This window comes from Phaseolus vulgaris, chromosome 2, assembly GCF_051622355.1.
Source record: "Phaseolus vulgaris cultivar YP4 chromosome 2, ASM5162235v1, whole genome shotgun sequence".
NCBI lineage: Eukaryota > Viridiplantae > Streptophyta > Magnoliopsida > Fabales > Fabaceae > Phaseolus > Phaseolus vulgaris.
The window spans coordinates 10,103,658-10,126,092 of NC_143499.1; the positions used below are offsets into that span (position 1 = coordinate 10,103,658).

The 22,435-nt window shown below is 35.3% G+C and overlaps 1 protein-coding gene across 1 annotated transcript; it reads right to left on the minus strand.

The window, feature by feature from the left end:
• Window positions 1-13,096: 13,096 nt before the first annotated feature.
• LOC137809000 (uncharacterized) lies at window positions 13,097-14,673 on the minus strand. The gene is made up of 2 exons (XM_090299394.1): window positions 14,182-14,673; window positions 13,097-14,100 (listed from the first exon to the last, which is right to left on the minus strand). Exons 1-2 carry the CDS (start codon window positions 14,474-14,476, stop codon window positions 13,286-13,288), a joined length of 1,110 nt encoding a protein of 369 aa, XP_090155520.1. The 5' UTR covers window positions 14,477-14,673; the 3' UTR covers window positions 13,097-13,285.
• Window positions 14,674-22,435: the final 7,762 nt, after the last annotated feature.

Genomic DNA, 22,435 nt, shown 5'->3' on the forward strand with positions numbered 1-22,435 from the left:
CTACTTAAGCATGAGTCGGTTTTAGCCATTTGCAAGATACTCTTATTGTAGTTTTATTGTTTTTGAGCTTGTGTAACACATTTGTATATGGCTAACCTTAGATCTTGTGAAACCTTGAATAACTGGTAGTTAAATTTTGACTGCATTGTGTTAGCTTATAGACTAATTTTCCATATTTAAGAAACTAAATTTCTATGTTGAAGAAGTATTTCATGTTTGCAGATATAAAATATTGTTGGTACCTTGAATAGTTCTGCATTATTGAAAAGATCACCTTTTATTTGATAAACATTGATTCATTGAAACCTGTCACTGGTTTAAGTTGATGATTAAACTCCTTGCTGGCCTTGTGGCTGAATAAGTATGACCCCACCTTGAAAAATCGTTTGCATCATCAACATGTTCTTTATTTGATAATGGTTATTTATAGAATGATTAAGAAATTCATAGAGACAACAATTGATCCAAACCAACTTGCAAATTGGTTTGGATCTAACTTTATATTCAACCATCCAGATCTGTTTTGAAGCGTATAGATTGGTTGTATAATTAAAATTTTGTTTGTGTGACCCATAAAATTTACCAAAAGCTAGTTTGGTAAATGTAGGTTCTGATTAACTATTTTATGTAGTTAACACATTTATGTAAGTAATTTTTTGTTATGGTGTTTTGTTTTGTAGTCATGCCAATTGATAAGAGTTGGAATTCTAAACCACGAAACACCATTGAATATGAAAATGGTTTGAATGAATTTTTGGAATTTGCATTTGGACATGTTAATGGTGTTGTCATAAAGTGTCCGTGTTCAAAGTGTGGTTTCAATAAGTGGCAAACAAGGGATGTAGTTCAAGAACACTTAACATGTAGCACTTTTCCTCAAAACTACCAAACTTGGTATATGCACGGTGAAGGACTAAGTGGAAATGAGTATGTGGTTATTCCAAGAGCGCATGTCATTGAAGATGTCATAGAATCTCATAATCCAATGGAAGACATGTTGAACGATGCATTTGGGTTTATGGGGGCACCACGATGATCACATTGATGAGGGTACTCAAGATGATGGTGTACAAGATGATATGTTGCATGGTGAAGGAAATACAAACTTTGATGCGTTGTTGAAGGACAATAATGAACCACTATATGAAGGTTGTACCAAGTATTCAAAGTTATCATTCATGTTGAAGTTGTATCATATAAAATGCATGTGTAGAATGAGTGATAAAGAAATGACCATGATTCTAGACTTGCTAAAGGACGCATTTGAACATGCTAAGTTTCCTAACGCATTTGTAATTATATTATCCTTTTTGGAATATATAGAAAATTGAGACTGGTAGGAACATTGGCCGAGCTGAGATGTGGAAGATCACACACAAGAGGAAGAATGACACGTATGTTAATGATGAAGCTATGGAGATTGGGGTAACTTCTAATTATATCAGTTTTGAACCTCTCATTTTCTTCTTTATGTTGAACAAAGTAATTGTTTTTTTTTGTATATACTGTTTTTGAGACATACTATTTTGGATTTGGATACTGATCTGGATATTGTTTTGGACTATTTTGGACTATTTTAGATACTGTCTTAGACTGTTTTGGATTGTTTTGGGTTATTTTGGACACTGTCTTGGACTGTTTTAGGAACATATTGTCTCTACCATGGGTATATATTGTTTTGGACTGTTTTGAATTGTTTTGGATTGTTTTGGGCTATTTTGGATACTGTTTTGGACACTGTTTTGGGAACATATTGTGTCTGCCATGAGTATATACTATTTTGGACTGTTTTGGGCTATTTTGGATACTGTCTTGAACTGTTTTGGATTGTTTTGGAAACACTTTGTCTCTACCATGGGTATATATTGTTTTGGACTATTTTGAATTGTTTTGGGCTATTTTGGATACTATCTTGAACTATTTTGGATTGTTTTGGGAACACTTTGTCTCTACCATGGGTATATATTGTTTTGGATTGTTTTGAATTGTTTTGGGCTATTTTGGATATTGTCTTCAACTGTTTTAGGAACATATTGTCTCTACCATGGGTATATCTTGTTTTGGATTATTTTGGGTTATTTTGGATACTTCCTTGGACTGTTTTGGGAACATATTGTCTCTATCATGGGTATATATTGTTTTGGACTGTTTTGGATTGTTTTGGGCTATTTTGGATACTGTCTTGGACTGTTTTGGGAAGACGAACATTAAAGTTGGTTGCTTCCATTTTTATGTAGGATAAAATTGATGAGCTAATGCTGGAAAATCCAGAAACTGCATCACATATATCTCCAAATGATCCTGTTGGTGTCATTTTTGAAAAGGAACATCCAGGGAGGGTTAGAGGACTTTCATATGGAGCTTGTCCTACCCTTGCTTTCAGAAAATCCACAACAAGGGTAAGCAATATGAATAATGGTTCCTCTAGTGGTGGGTCTTCAACAAATGTTGAAGAAAAGGTAGAAAAGATGGCAATTGAACTTGCAGTTGTAAGGAGCCAAATGCATACTATGCTAGCCTACATTGCTTCTAGACCAGACGTGCCGTAACATTTTGCTGCAATGGGAGCAAATTTGGTACAAGCATCTATTAATGAGGTATAAATTACTATACTTAAAATTTTATTATAATATTGTTTTCATTTATTTTTTAAAAATTGTCAATTAATTTTAAACATATTTTAACATTCCAGGCACCGGATGTTGCTAGTGGTGCTCCATCACCAAACTAGAATATAAGATCAAGTGGAGGGAGTAAGACAAATTAGGATTGATAATTTACTTGTAATATGTTTAGAAAGTGAAACAATTTACATTTTGACAATTTAATTTACTTGTTGTTTGGTTTAGTTTCACATTATCAACTTTGTTCTTTCAATGAATGATTGAACTCATCTTTTGATTATTATATTTCTCAATTTTAATTATATTATGAAATTAGTTTATGTTATAACTTAATTATACATATTATGAAACATAACATCAAATTAATTAATATTATAAAATAGAATTAAATAAATTATTATAAATATTAAAAATAAAATTAAAGTTTAATTATTATATGAAATTAAATAATATTATGAAATTAAATTATAAAATAGAATTAAATAAATTATTATAAATATTAAAAATAAAGTTAAATATTTAATATTCAGTTTTAAAATTACGCCAATTGCACGCTTAAAACTGTCACATTATATAATGCATACTATGGCGTCTGCTACAACGGTTCTCATTTGACCGCCACATTAAACTTTGTGGCGGCAAGAATTCAGGTGATACGCGATACCGCCACAGACGTATAATGCGGCGGTTAAAAACGCCAGTTTTTGCGAAAATAACTGCCGCATTATACACGTTTTTTTGTAGTGTTCACTCTTAATTGCTTAAAAATCTCAATCATAAATCTAAAGTGTCACCTAAATGAACAATCCTAAAATCAATTAACATCAGCAACTGATGCCTGATGCCAAGAATGAGGATGAAGTGCGAAAATCCATATAAGAGAATAAGGTAACAAATATAATTACAAACAATGTTTCAATAATATCTTCGTTTTACTACTAAAGAAGATGCAAAATGGTGATAAAGGAGCTTTCCAAAATCATCATTTGTTTTAGTTTAGGAAATTGGTTAAATATCTTACGAAGAAAATGTGATAAAGTCTATTTTAAATTAGCGAAATGAATAATAAACAAGTTTAAATATGTTATTATTATCAATTTTGAGAAGGAATAAGTCTTTTTTTTTTATGTAGAACATTTTTTGTAAGCTAAAATGTTCCTCAAATAAGTGTGGATCATCAAGTAAAAAGAGTGTAGAATCATGAAGTAAGGGATTTTACAAAGAGTCTTCCTCGAAGGGTTGGTGCTACACCTCAAAATTCTACTCTCGACAATCTAGTCTTCACATCTTAATCATAATAGTCTAGTCCAATATTAACAAACTTAAAAATCCTTAGTGTCTTGATCTAACAAATAATATTAAATATTGATAGATTATTGTTTTCATCAAGTTTATAATTAAAAAAAAGTAAACAATCTAATTATGGAAATTGATGTGATTCCACTAGCACAATTAGAATGATTCTTGATATTCTTAGGAATCATCTTGAGTTGGTTAAGAGCTAGGCACTTTATCATAGAAATGGATCAAGGTTCTATGAACAAGAACTCACCAAAACTAGTGCCAAAACACAAACTCATATAGAAGTTCCAATTATTGTCGAATTGAACCGAACAAAAAGGCACAAAAGCTAAGCAAACTGAAATTGAATGCTGGAAATTAAAATGAACCGAACAAAAAGCTGGAAAATGAAGAAGAAAGATGAAGAACAGCAAGGCATAATGAAAGAATCGAAGCAACACAAATTAAAGCTAAAACTGCCGAACCAAATTCAACAAGGAAACAAGCTAAGACAAGGAAATAACAAAAGAAGAAAGGAAGGAGAAGAGAGTGCTCAAGAAGATGGGTGAATGGTTGTATGATCACGCCACTAGAAGGATGGATGCTCCTAGATGAGTGTGCTGCCGCCACTTGAGGACACCATGGATCCTTCAAGATGAGACTAGAGAAGAAGGCTCAAAAGCTCTCCAATGATCACTCAAAATTTGAGTATAGTTTCTTTTTTCTAAAATTCAAATCTGAAATTTACAAAGGAAGCACCTCTATTTGTAGCCTAAGGTGCTGAAATGCAAGCTTAAACAATTTCAAATTTCCCCCCTAAACACATTCTAGAACCGGCGCCTATTTACAAGGCATGAGGAAGGTGTGACCTCTTCCTTCACTTTGGCACCTCCTATTCTACTCCTACACTTATCTACTAATGCACCCCCCCTCCTAAAGCTCCTAACTAAAGCCTAAAAGATGCTATAACAAAAGAGGTTTCTAATGTTTCCCTCTAAGCACCTTCAACCAAAGAAATTACAAAAAGAGAAAATAAATGTCCCCTAGCTCCTAAAGCTTTGAACATGCTTCTTGTAAGCCTTTGAGGTGGGCTTTGACCTCCATGGGCGTCCTCTATTTGTGCCTCTACCTCTTCTTGACCTTGTTGATTAGCCTCCATGTCCTCTTGAGCTTGATCTCCATCATACTCCCCGAGTTGGAGAGAATTCGACCACGAATTCTGGAGACCTACAGAAAAAGGAGTTAGATCGCTGACATTAAAAGTATGACTACCTAAGAATGTATCAGGCATATCTAACTCATAAGCATTGTAATTAATCCTCTTGAGGATTTGGAAAGGTCCATCCCCTCGAGGCATTAGTTTGGACTTCCTTTGAGTAGGAAAGCGATCCTTCCTCAAGTGAAGCCAAACCCAATCGCCCTCATCAAACAACAATGCTTTTCTCCTTTTATTGGCAAGTTCAGCATACTTGCCAACCTTCTTGTCAATTCTCTTCTTGATGTCTTTATGCAAAGTTTTCACAAAAGAAGCCTTTTCATCACCATCTTTGCACAAGACATCTCCAAGAAGGGGAATAGGAAGAAGATCAAGAGGTGTTAGGGGATTAAACCCATAGACTACCTCAAAAGGAGAATATGAGGTGGTAGAATTTACTACACGATTATATGCAAACTCAACATGGGGTAGTAAATTCTCCCACACTCTAGGATTCCCCGAAATAAAACATCTCAATAGTTGTCCCAAAGTTCTATTCACCACCTCGGTTTGACCATCAGTTTGTGGGTGGCAAGTGGTAGAAAATAAAAGCTTAGTCCCAAGCTTGCCCCACAAGGTCTTCCAAAAGTGACTCAAGAACTTGGGATCTCTATCGGACACTATAGACCTAGGAATCCCATGTAGGCGAACCACTTCTTGGAAGAAGAGGTTTGCAATGTGGCATGCATCATCCACTTTGTGGCAAGGAATAAAGTGAGCCATCTTTGAAAAACGATCCACTACCACAAAAATGGAGTCCTTTCCCTTTGATGTCTTGGGTAAGCCTAAGATGAAATCCATAGATATATCTACCCAAGGCATTGAAGGGATAGGAAGAGGAGTATATAGACCATGGGGATGCATTTTAGACTTAGCTTTGCGGCAAGCTATGCATTTATCACACAAACTATGAACATGTTTATGCATATGAGGCCAAAAGAAATGTTCATGCAACACATCCAAAGTTTTAGCAACCCCAAAATGTCCCATTAAACCCCCCTCATGAGCTTCTCTAACAAGAGATAATCTAATAGAGCATTGAGGCACACAAAGACGTTTTCCTTTAAAAAGAAAGCCATCTTGAATAAAAAAATCTTTGTGTCCTCCCTTAAGACACTCTTGATAGATGAGAGAAAAATCAAGGTCATCATGATAAAGTTCCTTAATGTGATCAAAACCAAGATATTGAGAGCTTAAAAGATTTAGCAAAGTGTATCTTCTAGAAAGAGCATCCGCCACAATATTTACTTTGCCTTGCTTGTGTTTGATCACATAAGGAAATTGCTCAATGAATTCCACCCACTTAGCATGCCTCTTGTTAAGTTTGTTTTGGCTTTTCAAATATTTAAGAGATTCATGATCACTATGTATCACAAACTCTTTGGGAAAAAGATAGTGTTGCCAAGTAAACAAAGCCCTAGTGCATATAATTCCTTATCATAGGTGGAATAATTGAGATGACTTCCCTTCAATTTCTCACTAAAATAGGCTATGGGGTGGCCCTCTTGAAGGAGAACAGCCCCAATACCTATGCTTGAAGCATCACACTCAATCTCAAATGTCTTAGTGAAATTAGGAAGGGCCAAGATGGGAGCATTAGTCAATTTTTCTTTCAAAGTGTCAAAAGCATTTTGTTGTGCTTCTCCTCAATTAAAGACCACATCCTTTTTCACTATGTCATTGAGTGGTGCGGCAATGGTACCAAAGTTTGGGACAAATCTTCTATAGAAAGAAGCAAGTCCATGAAAACTTCGGACCTCATTCAAAGATTTCGGTGTAGGCCAATTTTGAATGGCCATCACCTTTGTTTTGTCCAGATGGACCCCTTTGCAACTCACAACAAACCCTAGGAATTCTATATGATCAAGAGCAAACATACATTTAGCAAGGTTAGCATACAAATGTTCCTTCCTAAGGGTTTCTAAAACTTGACTAACATGCAACCTAAGGTCATTCAAAGATAAGCTATAAATGAGAATGTCATCAAAGTAAACAACAACAAACTTACCAGTGAAAGGTCTAAGAACATGATGCATGAGGCGCATGAAAGTACTTGGTGCATTAGTTAGGCCAAAAGGCATAACTAACCACTCATATAAACCAAAGTTGGTCTTAAAAGCCGTCTTCCATTCATCACCCAGTTTGATACGGATTTGATTGTAGCCGCTTTTAAGATCAATCTTTGAAAAGATTTTTGAGCCATGTAATTCATCCAACAAATCATCTAGTCTAGGTATGGGATGCCTATACTTAATTGTTATGTTATTGATGGCCCTACAATCCGAACACATTCGCCATGTGCCATCCTTTTTTGGCACTAAGATGATAGGCATAGCACAAGGACTCATGCTATCTTGCACCCACCCTTTCTCAATCAAAGCCTCAACTTGTTGGCGAATTTCCTTGGTTTCACTTGGATTGGTCCTATATGCTGGACGGTTTGGTAAAGAAGAGCCCGGTATCAAATCAATTTGGTGCTCAATCCCTCTCAAAGGTGGAAGTCCATTTGGAGGATCTTGAAACACATCTTGGAACTCTTCTACCAAATTTTCCAAGCAATGAGGACTATCAACAAGTGATTCTACTCTAAGAGTTCTAGGGATGGCTAAGAAAAGAGGATGATGAGCCACTATTTCCCTTTCAATGTCACGCCTAGACACAAGGAGTGTAGGCTTAGAACTCTTATCTTTTTTATCTTTTTCACTCTCCCTCTTTTTCTTCATGATAACTTGGTCCTCATGGACTTCTCTTGGAGAGAGATTTTAAAGTAACCTTGTGACCATGGAATTCAAAAGATAGTTTGTTGGTAAAGCCATCATGTAAAACTTTTCTATCAAATTGCCAAGGCCTTCCCAAAAGAACATGAGTGGCTTCCATGGGCACAACATCACATAATACCTCATCTTTGTATTTTCCAATGGAGAAATGGATGAGGACTTGTTTATTGACAATTATTTCTCCTACTTCACTAAGCCATTGTAATTTGTAGGGCTTTGTATGAGAGATAGTAGGCAATCCAAGCTTATCTACTACTCTTGTACTAGCCACATTTGCACAACTACCCCCATCCACTATCAAGGAACAAATGTTGTTTTGAATAAGACATCTTGTACGGAAAATATTTTCCCTTTGACTTTCATCAAAAGGTTGTGAAACTTGTCCAAGAAGTCTTCTCACAACTAACAAGTCCCCTTCAAGTGGATATTCGCTCTCTTCCTCACTAGATGCATGAGAATGCAATGAATGCTTAGGAGAATCCGAATCATGCTCACTAACTACAATGCCCTCATGCATGTACATACTTCGTTTGGAAGGACAATTTACAGCTATATGACCATAACCCTTACATTTAAAGCATTTAGTATTGGATGTTCTAGTGGGAGACTTAGGTCTAGAAGTAGATGGCTTAGTTTCCTTGGGTTTGAAAGAAGAATCTTTGGAAGGATGTTTAGAAAAAGAATTTTTGTTTCTCCAAGACTTGGAGTAGTATCCATCATTGGAAGCATTTTTGAAAGAGTTTTTCTTAGCAAGTTGGGCTTCCACCTTCATTGCAAGATGAACTAAAGAGCCCAATGATGAATACTCTTGTAACTCAACAATGTCTTGAATATCCTTCCTAAGACCACTCACAAACCTAGCAATCATAGTTTCCTCACTCTCTTCTAATTCAATTTTAAGCACAAGCGTCTCAAGCTCCTTATAATATTCATCCACATTTAGCGTGCCTTGTTGAAACCGTTGGAGTCTCAACATGAGGTCTTTCCTAAAATGTGGGGGCACAAACCTAGCGCGCATATGATCCTTTAAAGAGTTCCAAGAGTCCACGGGAGGACCCTTGTGATAGATAATGTCCTTTACAATTCCATGCCACCATTTCATGGCATAATCACTAAACTCTAGGGTGGCTAGCTTAAGCTTATGCTCATCTTGGATCTCATGGATCTCAAATATTTGTTCACACTTAGCCTCCCAATCTAAATATACATTAGGATCACTAGAGCCATTAAAACAAGGAAGCTTGACCGAAGGAAGCCTAGACTTTGCATCATGATAGAAGCCATTGCCGTAGTGAGTTCTTTCCCCTTGGTGATGATGTCTTTGTCCATGGACTTGGGGTGGAGTTCTCCTTCTCCTATGCTCATCTTCACGGCCAAAATCATTGGAAGAAGCTCTTGTTGAAGGTCTATGATGCTCATCATGGATTGAAGGAGATGGTCTAGCTTGTTGCACCTCCATCTTTTGCAATTTCTCCTCCAAGCGTCTAATGGTTCTTTGAGCTTCATGTAATTCACCAAGGATTGAAGCTTTGGAAGGAGAATTCTGCTTGTATGATGCATCACTTGAAAATCCAGCCATTTTGGAAATAAAAACAGCAAACACACAAAAACAGCAAACAAGTTAAGAAACAAAAATTAGCAAAAATAGTGAGTGTGGCCAGCAAGAATGCCGAAGTGAAAAGAGGCAGAAAAAGAGGTCACTCTCAAAGAAATAATGTCCTTGCACCAATCTGATCTTGAGGCCTTGGAATCCTCAAATGAAAGATGTCAAAGCAAGCACACCAATCTCAAAGGCAACCACCACAAAACCAAAGAAACAATAAAGACAAACAAGAAAAGGTATAAGCAAAGAAAGGTAATTGCAAAAGGAAAACAATATGTAAGACAAACTCAAAGAGTAAGGAATGAAAGACAATCAAGAAAATAAAGAACTCAATGAGAAAGTAGGCACACAAAAGAATACTTAAGGAAAAGCACTAGAGTAGATGAAGAAAACAAAAATTTAGCTACTGGAATTTTTTATTTTTTTTTAAATGCAACTATGCTTGATATTCACTGATTTAACTGGAATGATTTAGAGCGAACTGGATTATGAAATTTAAACCACAGAAACTTCAAGATGTTAACTCAATAATGGCACTGGAATCAATTAAAAACAGTAAGCCAATTAATTGAGATAAATATTTTAAAATCGCTGCCAGATTACCGTATTCTTTTCGGCAGAATTGTACACTTTTTTTATTTTATTTATCATTTTTTGTGTACTTTGAATTTTTGAGTGATTGTTTTTTCTACTCTTTTATAACACTTTGAATATCACAAATACAGAATTTCAGAATTTTCCAGTGAGTAAATCAATTGCAATAAGGAAAAACAGTAAGCACTTTTTTTCAGAAACAGAGGAATTCTAATAGGAATAAAAAACAGAATTATGAACTAGCAAAGACATAATAGAAAATGATGTATTGGAACTTGTATAGGTTTAGAATACAAGTATGAACTCAATTCTAAAAAGAAAATGCACAAAGGATCAATATCAATTCAGAAAATTATATGACACTAAAGCAAGAAACAATCAAAAGAAATAAAAGTACTACTAGAAGTAATGACAAATATGGAATAACATGACTAAGACAAAACTTGACATGATTAAAAAAGGAAAATACTCAAATATATGATAGGCAAAAGAATTAAAACAGCAAGTAAACTCAAAATAAATCCTAAAAACAGAACCTTAAATTGCAAGAAATTAAAAGAGCTCTTGAAATAAAGTGCTACACAACTCAACAATTAAACAAGAACACACCTAAACTCATGATACCACATGATGTGATTCCACTAGCACAATTAGAATGATTCTTGACATTCTTAGGAATCATCTTGAGTTGGTTAAGAGCTAGGCACTTTATCATAGAAATGGATCAAGGTTCTATGAACAAGAACTCACCAAAACTAGTGCCAAAACACAAACTCATATAGAAGTTCCAATTATTGTCAAATTGAACCGAACAAAAAGGCACAAAAGCTAAGCAAATTGAAATTGAATGCTGGAAATTAAAATGAACCGAACAAAAAGCTGGAAAATGAAGAAGAAAGATGAAGAACAGCAAGGCATAATGAAAGAACCGAAGCAACACAAATTAAAGCTGAAACTGCCGAACCAAATTCAACAAGGAAACAAGCTAAGACAAGGAAATAACAAAAGAAGAAAGGAAGGAGAAGAGAGTGCTCATGAAGATGGATGAATGGTTGTATGATCACGCCACTAGAAGGATGGATGCTCCTAGATGAGTGTGCTGCCGCCACTTGAGGACACCATGGATCCTTCAAGATGAGACTAGAGAAGAAGGCTCAAAAGCTCTCCAATGATCACTCAAAATTTGAGTATAGTTTCTTTTCTCTAAAATTCAAATCTGAAATTTACAAAGGAAGCACCTCTATTTATAGCCTAAGGTGCTGAAATGCAAGCTTAAACAATTTCAAATTTCCCCCCTAAACACATTCTAGAACCGGCGCCTATTTACAAGGCATGAGGAAGGTGTGACCTCTTCCTTCACTTTGGCACCTCCTATTCTACTCCTACACCTATCTACTAATGCACCCCCCTTCCTAAAGCTCCTAACTAAAGCCTAAAAGATGCTATAACAAAAGAGGTTTCTAATGTTTCCCTCTAAGCACCTTCAACCAAAGAAATTACAAAAAGAGAAAATAAATGTCCCCTAGCTCCTAAAGCTTTGAACATGCTTCTTGTAAGCCTTTGTGAAGACGTCTATTGGATTCTTCTTTATGTGAATCTTGTAGACTTTAACCTCCGAATGAAGGATGAAGGAAGTGATATTGTTTTTATATGTTTTATCTTATCATATTACACCTAATCCTTGACCAAAAAATCACACTTAGATTATTGTAAAAGATTATAATCTTCTCCTAAACAAATCTGGAAATTGGTCATCACATCCTTCAACCACATTCGCTTCTTGGTCACTTGTCATATAGTCCACTCCGATAGTTGACAAGGCTACTAGAATAAAAGAATCTTGCTAATGTCATCGATTGCCTTTAGTTATCTTAGAATTTTTTAGTAGCATCTCAATATCACTTCGCATGTTAAGAAAGAATGGAGAAATTAAGAAATAATCTAATGCACTCCAGTGTGAGAAAAGGGAAGAAAAACATGTTGGCATTCTAGAATTACTTCATTCTCCTTGCATTGAAAAGATCATGTAATCAACGTCCTTCTCTTTAAATTGAGAATATTATATCGCAGAAAGAAATTGAACAAACATCAATTATATTATGCATCATAAAAAATTGATTATGATATATAATAAAATAAATAATTAAAGTTAAGCATATTAAAATTATTAAAATGAAATTTGATGTTTTGTTAAATAATTTTAATTTGCTGTTGTAAAATATAATTTTTATCTGTGTTTTATGAAAAAAAATCATCATTTCGTTTAGAATTATTTTTATTTTAATTTATATTTCTGAAAATTATTTTTTTTACATTAAATTATCTTACAAAATTATGGATACTAATGTGTATCAAATAATTGAACATTATTTTATAAGTGCATATACCTTGTTTGTGATGATTTTTTTTTTAATTAGAGGTGAGTGGTAAATATTTAAATATTTCTTTATATTTAATTATATTTCATTCTTAATATAAGGTCATTTTGGTCATTGTGTTAAATATATTGATTTTTATTTTTATTATTTTTCACATCACTCAAATTACTATTAAACTTTTTAATTATTTTACTTTATGTTCTAATATAATTCACATTGCTAAGAAGTAAAAGTTAAAATCAATCATAATTTATATAATTTTTTTTTCTTAACTCCAAAACAAACAATATATCTGAGATAACTTTAAGATGTTATGTAATTTTCACTTTTTTTTCTTTTTTCTTATTCACTCCTCCATCCAAACTTGATTGAAGTAAAAGATAATGAAAAAAATATCAAATGAATATTTATTTTGTTAAAAGGTATATGTACATACTATTAAAATGTAGTCAAGTAAATCAATTTATAAAGTAAATTTTTTATTTCTTTTATTTTTAACGATGATAATTTGGAACAATTCACTTTATGTTTTCAACAAATAACGAGTCATTATTATTTAACAAGAACATAATTTTAGTTGGAGGACAAAAACATTACATGGTGATGGTTAAAACATGACCACCTTAGAAATCACTAGGTAGGATAACATCATGACAATGTATAAAATTATATGATACAAAAACAACTAGTCTCAACCATGACCTTATTTGCAAAGAAAAATATGCTTAGATGTAGCCCTAGCTTTCTCACTTGACCAGAGCCATCTTGGTGATCTAATTCCTATAAGCCTGACGACCATCCTTTTCATATCCACCACCTCCATAACTCTCCTTCCTAGATCCCCCACCAGAACCATAATCACCATCATCATATCCTCCACCAGAACCACCATAACCACTACCAGAACGACCTCCATCACCATAACCACTCCCAGAACGACCTCCATCGCCATAACCACTACCAGTACGACCTCCATCACCATAACCACTACCAGTACGACCTCCATCACCATATCCACTACCAGAACGACCTCCACCACTGGAAATTCCATCACCACCATAACTACCACTGGAACGACCATCACCGCCATAACCACTACCAGAACGACCTCCACCACTAGAAATTCCATCACCACCATAACCACTGCTCAAACCACTCCCACCACTTGAAATGCCATCACCACCATAACCACCACTGGCACGACCTCCACCACTAGAAATTCCATCGCCACCATAACCACCACTGGTACGACCTCCACCACTAGAAATTCCATCACCACCATAACCACTGCCGGTACGACCTCCCCCGCTAGAAATACCATCACCACCATAACCACTGCCGGTACGACCTTCCCCGCTAGAAATACCATCACCACCATAACCACTGCTCTTATGACCTCCCCCACTCGAAATACCATCACCACTATAACCACTGCTCTTATAACCTCCCCCACTCGAAATACCATCACCTCCATAACCACCACTGGTAAGGCCTCCTCCACTAGAAATACCATCACCTCCATAACCACCACTGGTACGACCTCCCCCACTAGAAATTCCATCACCACCATAACCACTACTGGTACGACCTCCATCATCATACGCACTACCAGACTTACAGCCATGGCTACTCGAACGTCCACTTCCTCCATATTCACTTTCTGAATTACCGCTTTTCCCATAACCACTGCTAGTGTGGCTATCGCTATCAAGCTTGCTACTAGAATGGGTGGTGGTTGTGTTCCCGGCAGTAGTTGAGTCAGTCCCGTGGAGATAATCAGAAGCCTTGTTAATGAACTGTCCAATGCCCGAGTCATCAACCTTGCCACTGGCTGTGTTCACAATGTTACCAGCAGCGTTGGAAAAAGCGGATTGTGCTGCATCCTTGGCAGAAGATAATAGGTCGCGGGATTGTTGTTGTTGTTGATCTTGACCCTTAGAAGAAGATTTGTAATTGGAATCCATTGTTGAAAAAAATTAGTGTTTATTCACTTTGCGATTTGTATTGGTTAGATTTTTTAAAGGTGAGAATGGGTATTTGTAAGAGAAATGAAAATTTGTGTCCATGGAAAGATGTTACAAAACCTATGGCCCAGGTGATGGAGTTGGATCATGTGAGTTTGGCCTTATCTACAGGGACTTTGACGTTATCTAGACCAACACTTTTCTATGTTCTCAACGTATTTTTCGTTCTCTTTTTTCTGTATTTCTTTGTTCAAGATTTCTTAAATTAAAAGCAGGAAAGATAATGAATAAATATAACAAATTCTATTATAAAAATATATATTTTAATATGGTACAAACTCAATAAAGAAAATAGGTAAATATACCATGTGATTAAATTTATTTTCTTAATTTTGGTTCTCATAAATTTTAAAATATAAAAATTATGAAAAATAATTCTTAGGCAATGGGGGTTTGGCTTGCACCAAAATACAACTAATGAATTTGGAATAATGACACATGGTATTGGAAAGTGGCATGGAGACATAATCTTTTCGAGTGAGAAATCGGTGAGAAAAAACAACTCACATCGTTGTTAGATAACAAAACCTTATTAAAAGGTTTAGGGATCAATGAATATGGAAGGCGACATAATAATTATCTTATACGGTTAACTCAACTTATAATTGTCTAAGAACAAGGGATGAAGGAGCCAATAGTACATTGTATGACATTCTGTGGAGCATCAAGGCGTTACCTTCGGTATTAACTACTGTCTGGAGAGTTTTGAATGACAGGCTTCCGACGCGTGCTAATTTGGAGAGAAGAGGGTTAATCCTGGAAAGCAATAGGTGTGCTATGTGTGGGGAAAATGAGGAAATTGGTAGTCATGTATTCTTCGAATGTAGAGTAGCCTGGAGAGTATGGTGCCTCTGTAGTGAATGGGTGAGGTAACCAACAGTGGTTCATAGGGAAGGCAAATGCCATTTCCTACAATTTAATCTGAACTGGGCTACACAAGAGATAAACAGATCTTGGAGGTGTGTTTGGATTGCAGTTGTCAGAGAAATTTGAAAACAAAGAAATCAAATCATTTTTAAGGAAGGTCGATCAGACAGTTTTGAAATGTTCACTTTGGCTCAACTAAAGGTGTGGACGTGGCTTACCAGCAAAGAGAATCTAGCTGAATTTACTTACACCCACTGGTGCATAAATCCTACGGAATGTCTGAAATCTATCCGGAAGAGAAGATGAAGAAGGAGGGGTTTGTTTTAATAGGAGGATGTCTCGTAATTTACAGCTGTAAACTATATTTAATTTTGTTGTCGTGATGTTTCTGAGATTAGTGCTACTAATGCTCTTAGAGAGCTAGTTGGTAGTTGTTTGCATGTCCAACGGAAGTCACGACAAAGGTGATTCAAAGCTTGGTTATGGTTGAAATATATGATGAATGTTTTTTCATGTTGGGTTCCCTAATTGGATTCTTTATCATGTTATATGTTTGAAATTAAAAGGGTAGTATTAGGGTGAGGTTAGGTGCTGAATGGGATCCTTTGTTTTTTCAGTATCTTCATATGTAATTGGATTACTTGTTCTGTGCATTAGCTATTGGTTAGAATTGTATATCTATGTCTATTGGTTAATTTTTACAGCAACAAGCAGGACAAAGGTTTGTTGAGGGGTCTCCTAGGCAAAAATATGACCTGTAAGCCCATGTCCAAAAGACTGTCAATGTTGGTCAACATTATGCAGTTTTTGTAGATGCACGTTTTGTGTGCTTCGTAGACCAGCTCTTGGTGCTTAAAAGATGAGGATGTGTGGAGATTTTTGTAGCTACTGAAAGTTGACTGGCAGCAGAGGTCATGCCTCCCTTTGGCAATAAAATGCAGTACACAAGGTAGTAGGTTTGAAATTGTTGTAATGGGAATGGAGCTAGCTAGACATCAAGGTTTTAGATTGTTAAAATTCCAGTAGCTAGATAGCCATCAAGTTTTTGGTTTGCTGGTTTTTGCAAAACCAATTCTGTTTGGGTAGGGGCTGTTTAAATAGTTTAAGATTCTTGAGTTAAGTGGTGGGTCACTTAATCTTGCTTTGCTTTGTTGATTGCTTAGAGTAGGAGTATCTTATGTATAAGAGTTGAGAGACCCCTAAAATGTTCCATTTTATTCTATTAATTCATTGTCGATAAAAAAAAAAACTAATAAAGTGTTGAGAGATGTTTACATGGTGGAGACAGTAAACAACATTTGTCAAGTGCTCAAGACAGAGAAGATGGAGAAAATTGAAAATCGTGATGTGGTAAAGAATTAAGGTGGTAAAAAATAAAATTATAAAGTTAAAAATTTATTTTTTCATATTTAAAAAAAATAATTTCAATAATTTTCTTTTAATGATATAATACTTTAATAAAATATATTATATTTAAATTTAAAAAATTAAAAAATTAAAAAATATAATTAAAATTTTGATATAATTAACTGTTAAGTAATTATTTTTTTTTAAAAATATTAAAATCTACCAATTCAATTTAGACGAGACAAATATTTGATAATTTTTTTTTTTTAAATATTCTCATATTTGCGTAACATTTTTAAAAACTAATATTTTCAAACAAATTTATGTTATGATTCTCAAAAAATCATTTACATAGAACATATGAAAATCTATTTTTTCTCAAAAAAAAATGAAAATTTGAATAATAAAAGTCATATTATTATCAATAATATATTTTATCAATCTAAACAAATTATTTATTTATAAAATTTATAATTTATGAGATTCATAATTTTCAAGCATAACAAAATTTACATACCTAATGTCTCTTTAAAATGATTTGAAAATTTAAAACCTTAGATAAACTTGCGAAATAGTTATATTATTAATATAGTAAAATTTAATAATATTTTTTATTAATCATTTACATCCTTCTATCTTAGAATGTTAATAGGCATTCTTTAGAAGTTTTTTCTAAAATATTGCTAGAAATCCATAAAGTGTGACCTCGTAAACTGATTAATAAAGTACATACTCATAATAATATACACTGTGAGGGATATCGTATGCGGAAACGTGATAATTTCAACCAAAGATTATGAGAAATTAAAGTAACAAAGTAAAGTGAGAATGATAATGAGAGTACACTGAATTCCTCTCAGACTAATAGATAAATAGCCCTAAAACAAATCCTATCTATATGGGTTAAACACTTACACCTAAGAGAAGAAATAGAGAGTATAGGAAAAGAGAGAGGAATGTGTGTTGCTGTTTGTTGTAAGCCACTTACATTGCTTGAAGGAGACAACAATAATAAATACAACTAATGGTAATTAACCTCCCTTTAATGACAATTAATTGTAGTAAGAAACCTCCATTTGATGACAATTAATTGTGGCAATTAACCTCCCATTGATTGCAATGGATTGTGGCAATTAAAGGTGAGTCATAACCCACACACTACACACTGATTACATGCAATAGAACAAAATATTATCATCAAAAGAATCACAGAATTTAAAAAAAATAAAGAAGTATTAAAAAAAGAACAAAATGATGATATGGATTATTGTACTGGTACAAGGGACCGAGCACTTAGGGGTGCCATCTCAACCCACCTGGTTTATTAAAGTTAAATGTTTAATGATGGAGATCAAGCTCAAGAGGACATGGAGGCCAATCAACAAGATCAAGACGAGGTGGAGGCACAAATAGAAGACGCCCATGGAGGTCAAAGTCCACCTCAAAGGATTACAAGAAGCATGTTCAAAGCTTTGGGAGCTAGAGGACATTTATTTTCTCTTTTTGTAATTTCTTTAGTTGAAGGTGCTTAGAGGGAAACAGGGGGTGTATTAGTAGATAGGTGTAGAAGTAGAATAGGAGGTGCCAAAGTGAAGGAAAGAGTCACACCTTCCTCATGCATGGAATAGGCGTCGGTTCTAGAATGTTTTAGGAGGGAATTTTGAAATTGTTTAGCTTGCATTTTCAGCACCTTAGGCTATAAATAGAGGTGCTCTCTTTGTAAAATTCAGATTGGAATTAATCTAAGAAAACTCTACTTAAATTTTGAGTGAACTTTGGAGAGCTTTTGGAGCCTTCTTCTCTAGTCTTATCTTGATGGATCATTGGAGTCCTCAAGTGGCGGCATCACTCTCATCTAGGAGCATCCCACACTTCTAGTGGCGAGATCATCCAACATTCTTCCATCTTCATGCGCACTCTCTTCTCCTTCCTTTCTTCTCTTTCAATTGTTCATGTTGTCTTGTGTTCTTGAGTTTTTTTGGTTCGGTTTTTCTGTTTTTCCAGCACCTATGTTCTGTTCTTGCCTTTTAATTTCAATTCTGTTCGGTTCCTTTTAGTTTCTCTTCTTTTTTTTGGTTCAATTTGACTAAAATTGGTTCATCCAAATGAGTTTGGGATTTGGTACTAGTTTTTGGTGAGTTCTTGTCTTAGAACAAATGATCCAACTCTAAGAAAAGTGCCTCTATAATGTCCAACTCAAGGTGATTCCTAAGAAGGTCAAGAACCTTTCTCTACATGGCTAGTGGAATCACATCATGTGGTATCATGAGTCTTAGGTTCTTCTTGCTTAATTGTTGAGTTGTGTGCACTTTAATTTCAAGAGCTCTTTAATTTCTTGCAATTTAAGTTTCTGTTTTAGAATTTTAATTGAGTATTCTTGTTGTTTTTCTTTTACACCAAGTGCTTGTGAAAAGGTTTATGGCACTCATAATTCTTATGAGTATGGTTGCTTTTTTGGAATGGCATTATCCTTCCTAGAGTTTACCTTAAGCTTCCTTTCACTTGCTGTTAAAATTTGTGATGTGTCTTTTAATTTTGTAATCATGTCAAGTTTTGTCTTAGTCATGTTATTCCATATTTGTCATTACTTCTAGTAGTACTTTTATTGCTTTGATTGTTTCTTGCTTTGGTGTCATATAATTTTCTGAATTGATGTTGATCCTTTGTGCATTTTCTTTTTAGAATTGAGTTCATACTTGTATTCTAGACCTATACAAGTTCCAATACATCATTTTCTATTATGTCTTTGCTAGTTCATCATCCTGTTTTTTATTCCTATTAGGATTCCTCTGTTTCTGAAAAAAGTGCTTACTGTTTTTCCTTATTGCAATTGATTTACTTACTGGAAAATTCTGAAATTCTGGATTTGAGATATTCAAAGTGTTAGAAAAGAATAGAAAAAAGAATCATTCAAAAATACGAAGTACACAAAAAATGATAAATAAAATAAAAAAATTGTACATTTCTGCCGAAAAAAATACGGTAATCTGGCAGCGATTTTGAAAAATTTATTTCTCTCAATTGGCTTACTGTTTTTAATTGATTCCAGTGCCATTATTGAGTTAACATCTTGAAGTTTCTGTGGTTTAAATTTCATAATCCAGTTCGCTCTACATCATTCCAAAGAATTTAAAAAAAAATAAAGAAGTATTAAAAAAAGAACAAAATGATGATATGGATTATTGTACTGGTACAAGGGACCGAGCACTTAGGGGTGCCATCTCAACCCACCTGGTTTATTAAAGTTAAATGTTTAAGTTCGATCCAAACAATGATAGTGCCTAATAACACATCAGGTGATCGCCCAGGTAGTCGTAAGTCTGTAATGAAAAGATAATTAAGATAACAGAGGAATAACTGAATTAGTTGAGTACAAATCTCATTTTAAAAATTTAGTAAACAGTTGGAGATAATGTTCCACCTATAATCATAAAATAAAATAAAGAAAAATATTAACAAAATCTTTTTATGTTTATTAAACTCCTGGAGAAAGATTGACGAATACTATAAAAGAAACTTGCGATCCAAGTAAAGGTAAGTTCAATCTTACAATACTACACTTATATAATTACTTTGTAATAGTGATAGTTATATCGTCGGAATAATCAAAGAAGTAGACATACCTAATGTGGAAGTACAGGAAATGCAAAGGCAAGGTATGAAGGCAAACAACATGAAGAATGAAAGCAGTGAAAACACTAAAAGCACCAACAAAAGCAAGCTAAAGGAAAAGGAGAAAGGGGCGTAATATAGTTGTTTCTTTGGTCTTATAAGTTCTTATAAACCCCTTATTTGAAACCCTAATGCTCAAAAGTTGTAACCGAAGAGAGACAACTGCCAAACACGAAATGTTACCTCAGTTTAGGGCAGTGTGTCCCTTCATATTCCTAAGAGCTCGGCTTAAATACAGATAATTAGTTCTTTTTAAGAGCCCGTCCATCCTAAAATTGGGTTCTCGTGCTTCAACGGCTTACCAGTATTGAAAGACATGGAGCATTTAGTAATTACTAATCATGTATATTAACCACCTACAGAACTGAAATATACTGAACTTGTTCCGGTGGAACTCAGTTTTACATCTGTTCCAGATCACCACCCTTCGCCGCCGTGAGTACCTGAAACAGAGAGAACAAAGGCCGTTTGCACTCTGACGCTCAAGTCAGTAAGGCAGTAAACACCGTGCACCTCCGTATCGGAACATTGTGACTCAGGTGTTCTGAAGGTGCGTCACTGTTTTCTAACTAACTTCTCTCTCGTGCTCAAATCACTCGTGCGTACAAAGTGTAAGCTGGCCAATGATTCAAGCGTGTGTAAAAACGTAAGAATGTCAGAACGTACCTCACTAAGCTTTCAGAAAAGCTTATATACCTTGGGTTTCAGTGCTACTGCCACGTGTCACTTATGACTTAAGCGCAACTCCACATGGAAGGCCTTACGACGCTGTAACCCAACTTAGGGAAATCCCAGCGTGTAAGTCTTCCTTCCTTGAAGTGCATCCGGCGCAGGGATGACTACCTGGGTGCCAACTCATGCGCCCCAGCCTCTAGCCACTCGCCCTGGGAGTACCCCAGCCTTCCTCTCGCACCATGCACGTAGATTACCCCTGGGACGTGGCCCTCTCCCGGGTCGTGTCTGTCCCAGTGGTTCTCCAAAGGTGGCGTGGATTGCCACGTCCCTACACCTCATGCATGGGTACTTCACGAGTTGGGTCACTCCTTGCTGCTACTGGGAATATGACCTTGAAGCCACCTTTCTCTTCTCTTTATTACTGTTCTGAGGTACCGAGGCCTGAGGCCTCCACGCTTGTACCGTTGTCTCTTACGGTGCCGCCCCCTCCACGGTCTTCCCTACCCGTGGGTATCGAGGGGTGGCACCTATCTAAGCCAAAGCACATTCTTAGAACAACGGGTTACGCCTTCGAGGTGGGCGGCGCCTAAACCTGTCGACGCCCAAAGTTGGCGACGCCCATGCCTGGCGACGCCCAAAGCGGTCAACATATTGACTTTTCCTCTTGGAGCCCCCGGTGGGTCCTACCACATGTTGACTTTAATCAACGTCCAACATCCAGTAACCGAATGAGTTTTCTAGATGTTATACACGCCTATAAATACTATCTAAGAGAGTATTCTTACTATCTAGTTATTTTCTCACTCACTTATATTCAATTATCTTATCATTCTTATTAACTTGAGTGTCAGATAGTCTTCTGCAACTGGATCACAACTCGACTTACAACCATAAAACTTGACAACCTTTCGTAGCAAAATTCGGATCACTCGTAAAGTTTGGATATCCACCTTAGACGACTCCAACTCATCATCGATAAGAAAGAGATAAAAAAAATTACTATTTTAAAACAAAGAATAAACAAAAAATAATATTTTATTTTATTTTAATATTTTTCTCTTAGTTAAAATATTAGATTCTCCTCTGTTAGTTTTTTAAAATATATAAATTAATCCAAAAGTGTTCAGTTTTAATTGATCATCTATTTATTAGATTTTTATAAATAGTTCAGGTTTAGATATCCTAGTTAAAACTTGATCCTGCCGGTTGACCAGAGCGCAAGAGCCTTGCCACGTCGAAGGTACCTCCTCCTGGATCGGCTTTGCACCACGCTAGCTTTCGTCCTTCACACCTCGATTCTCCTCAAGAACCTGAAAAAGACAGAGTGGCGCCGCTACG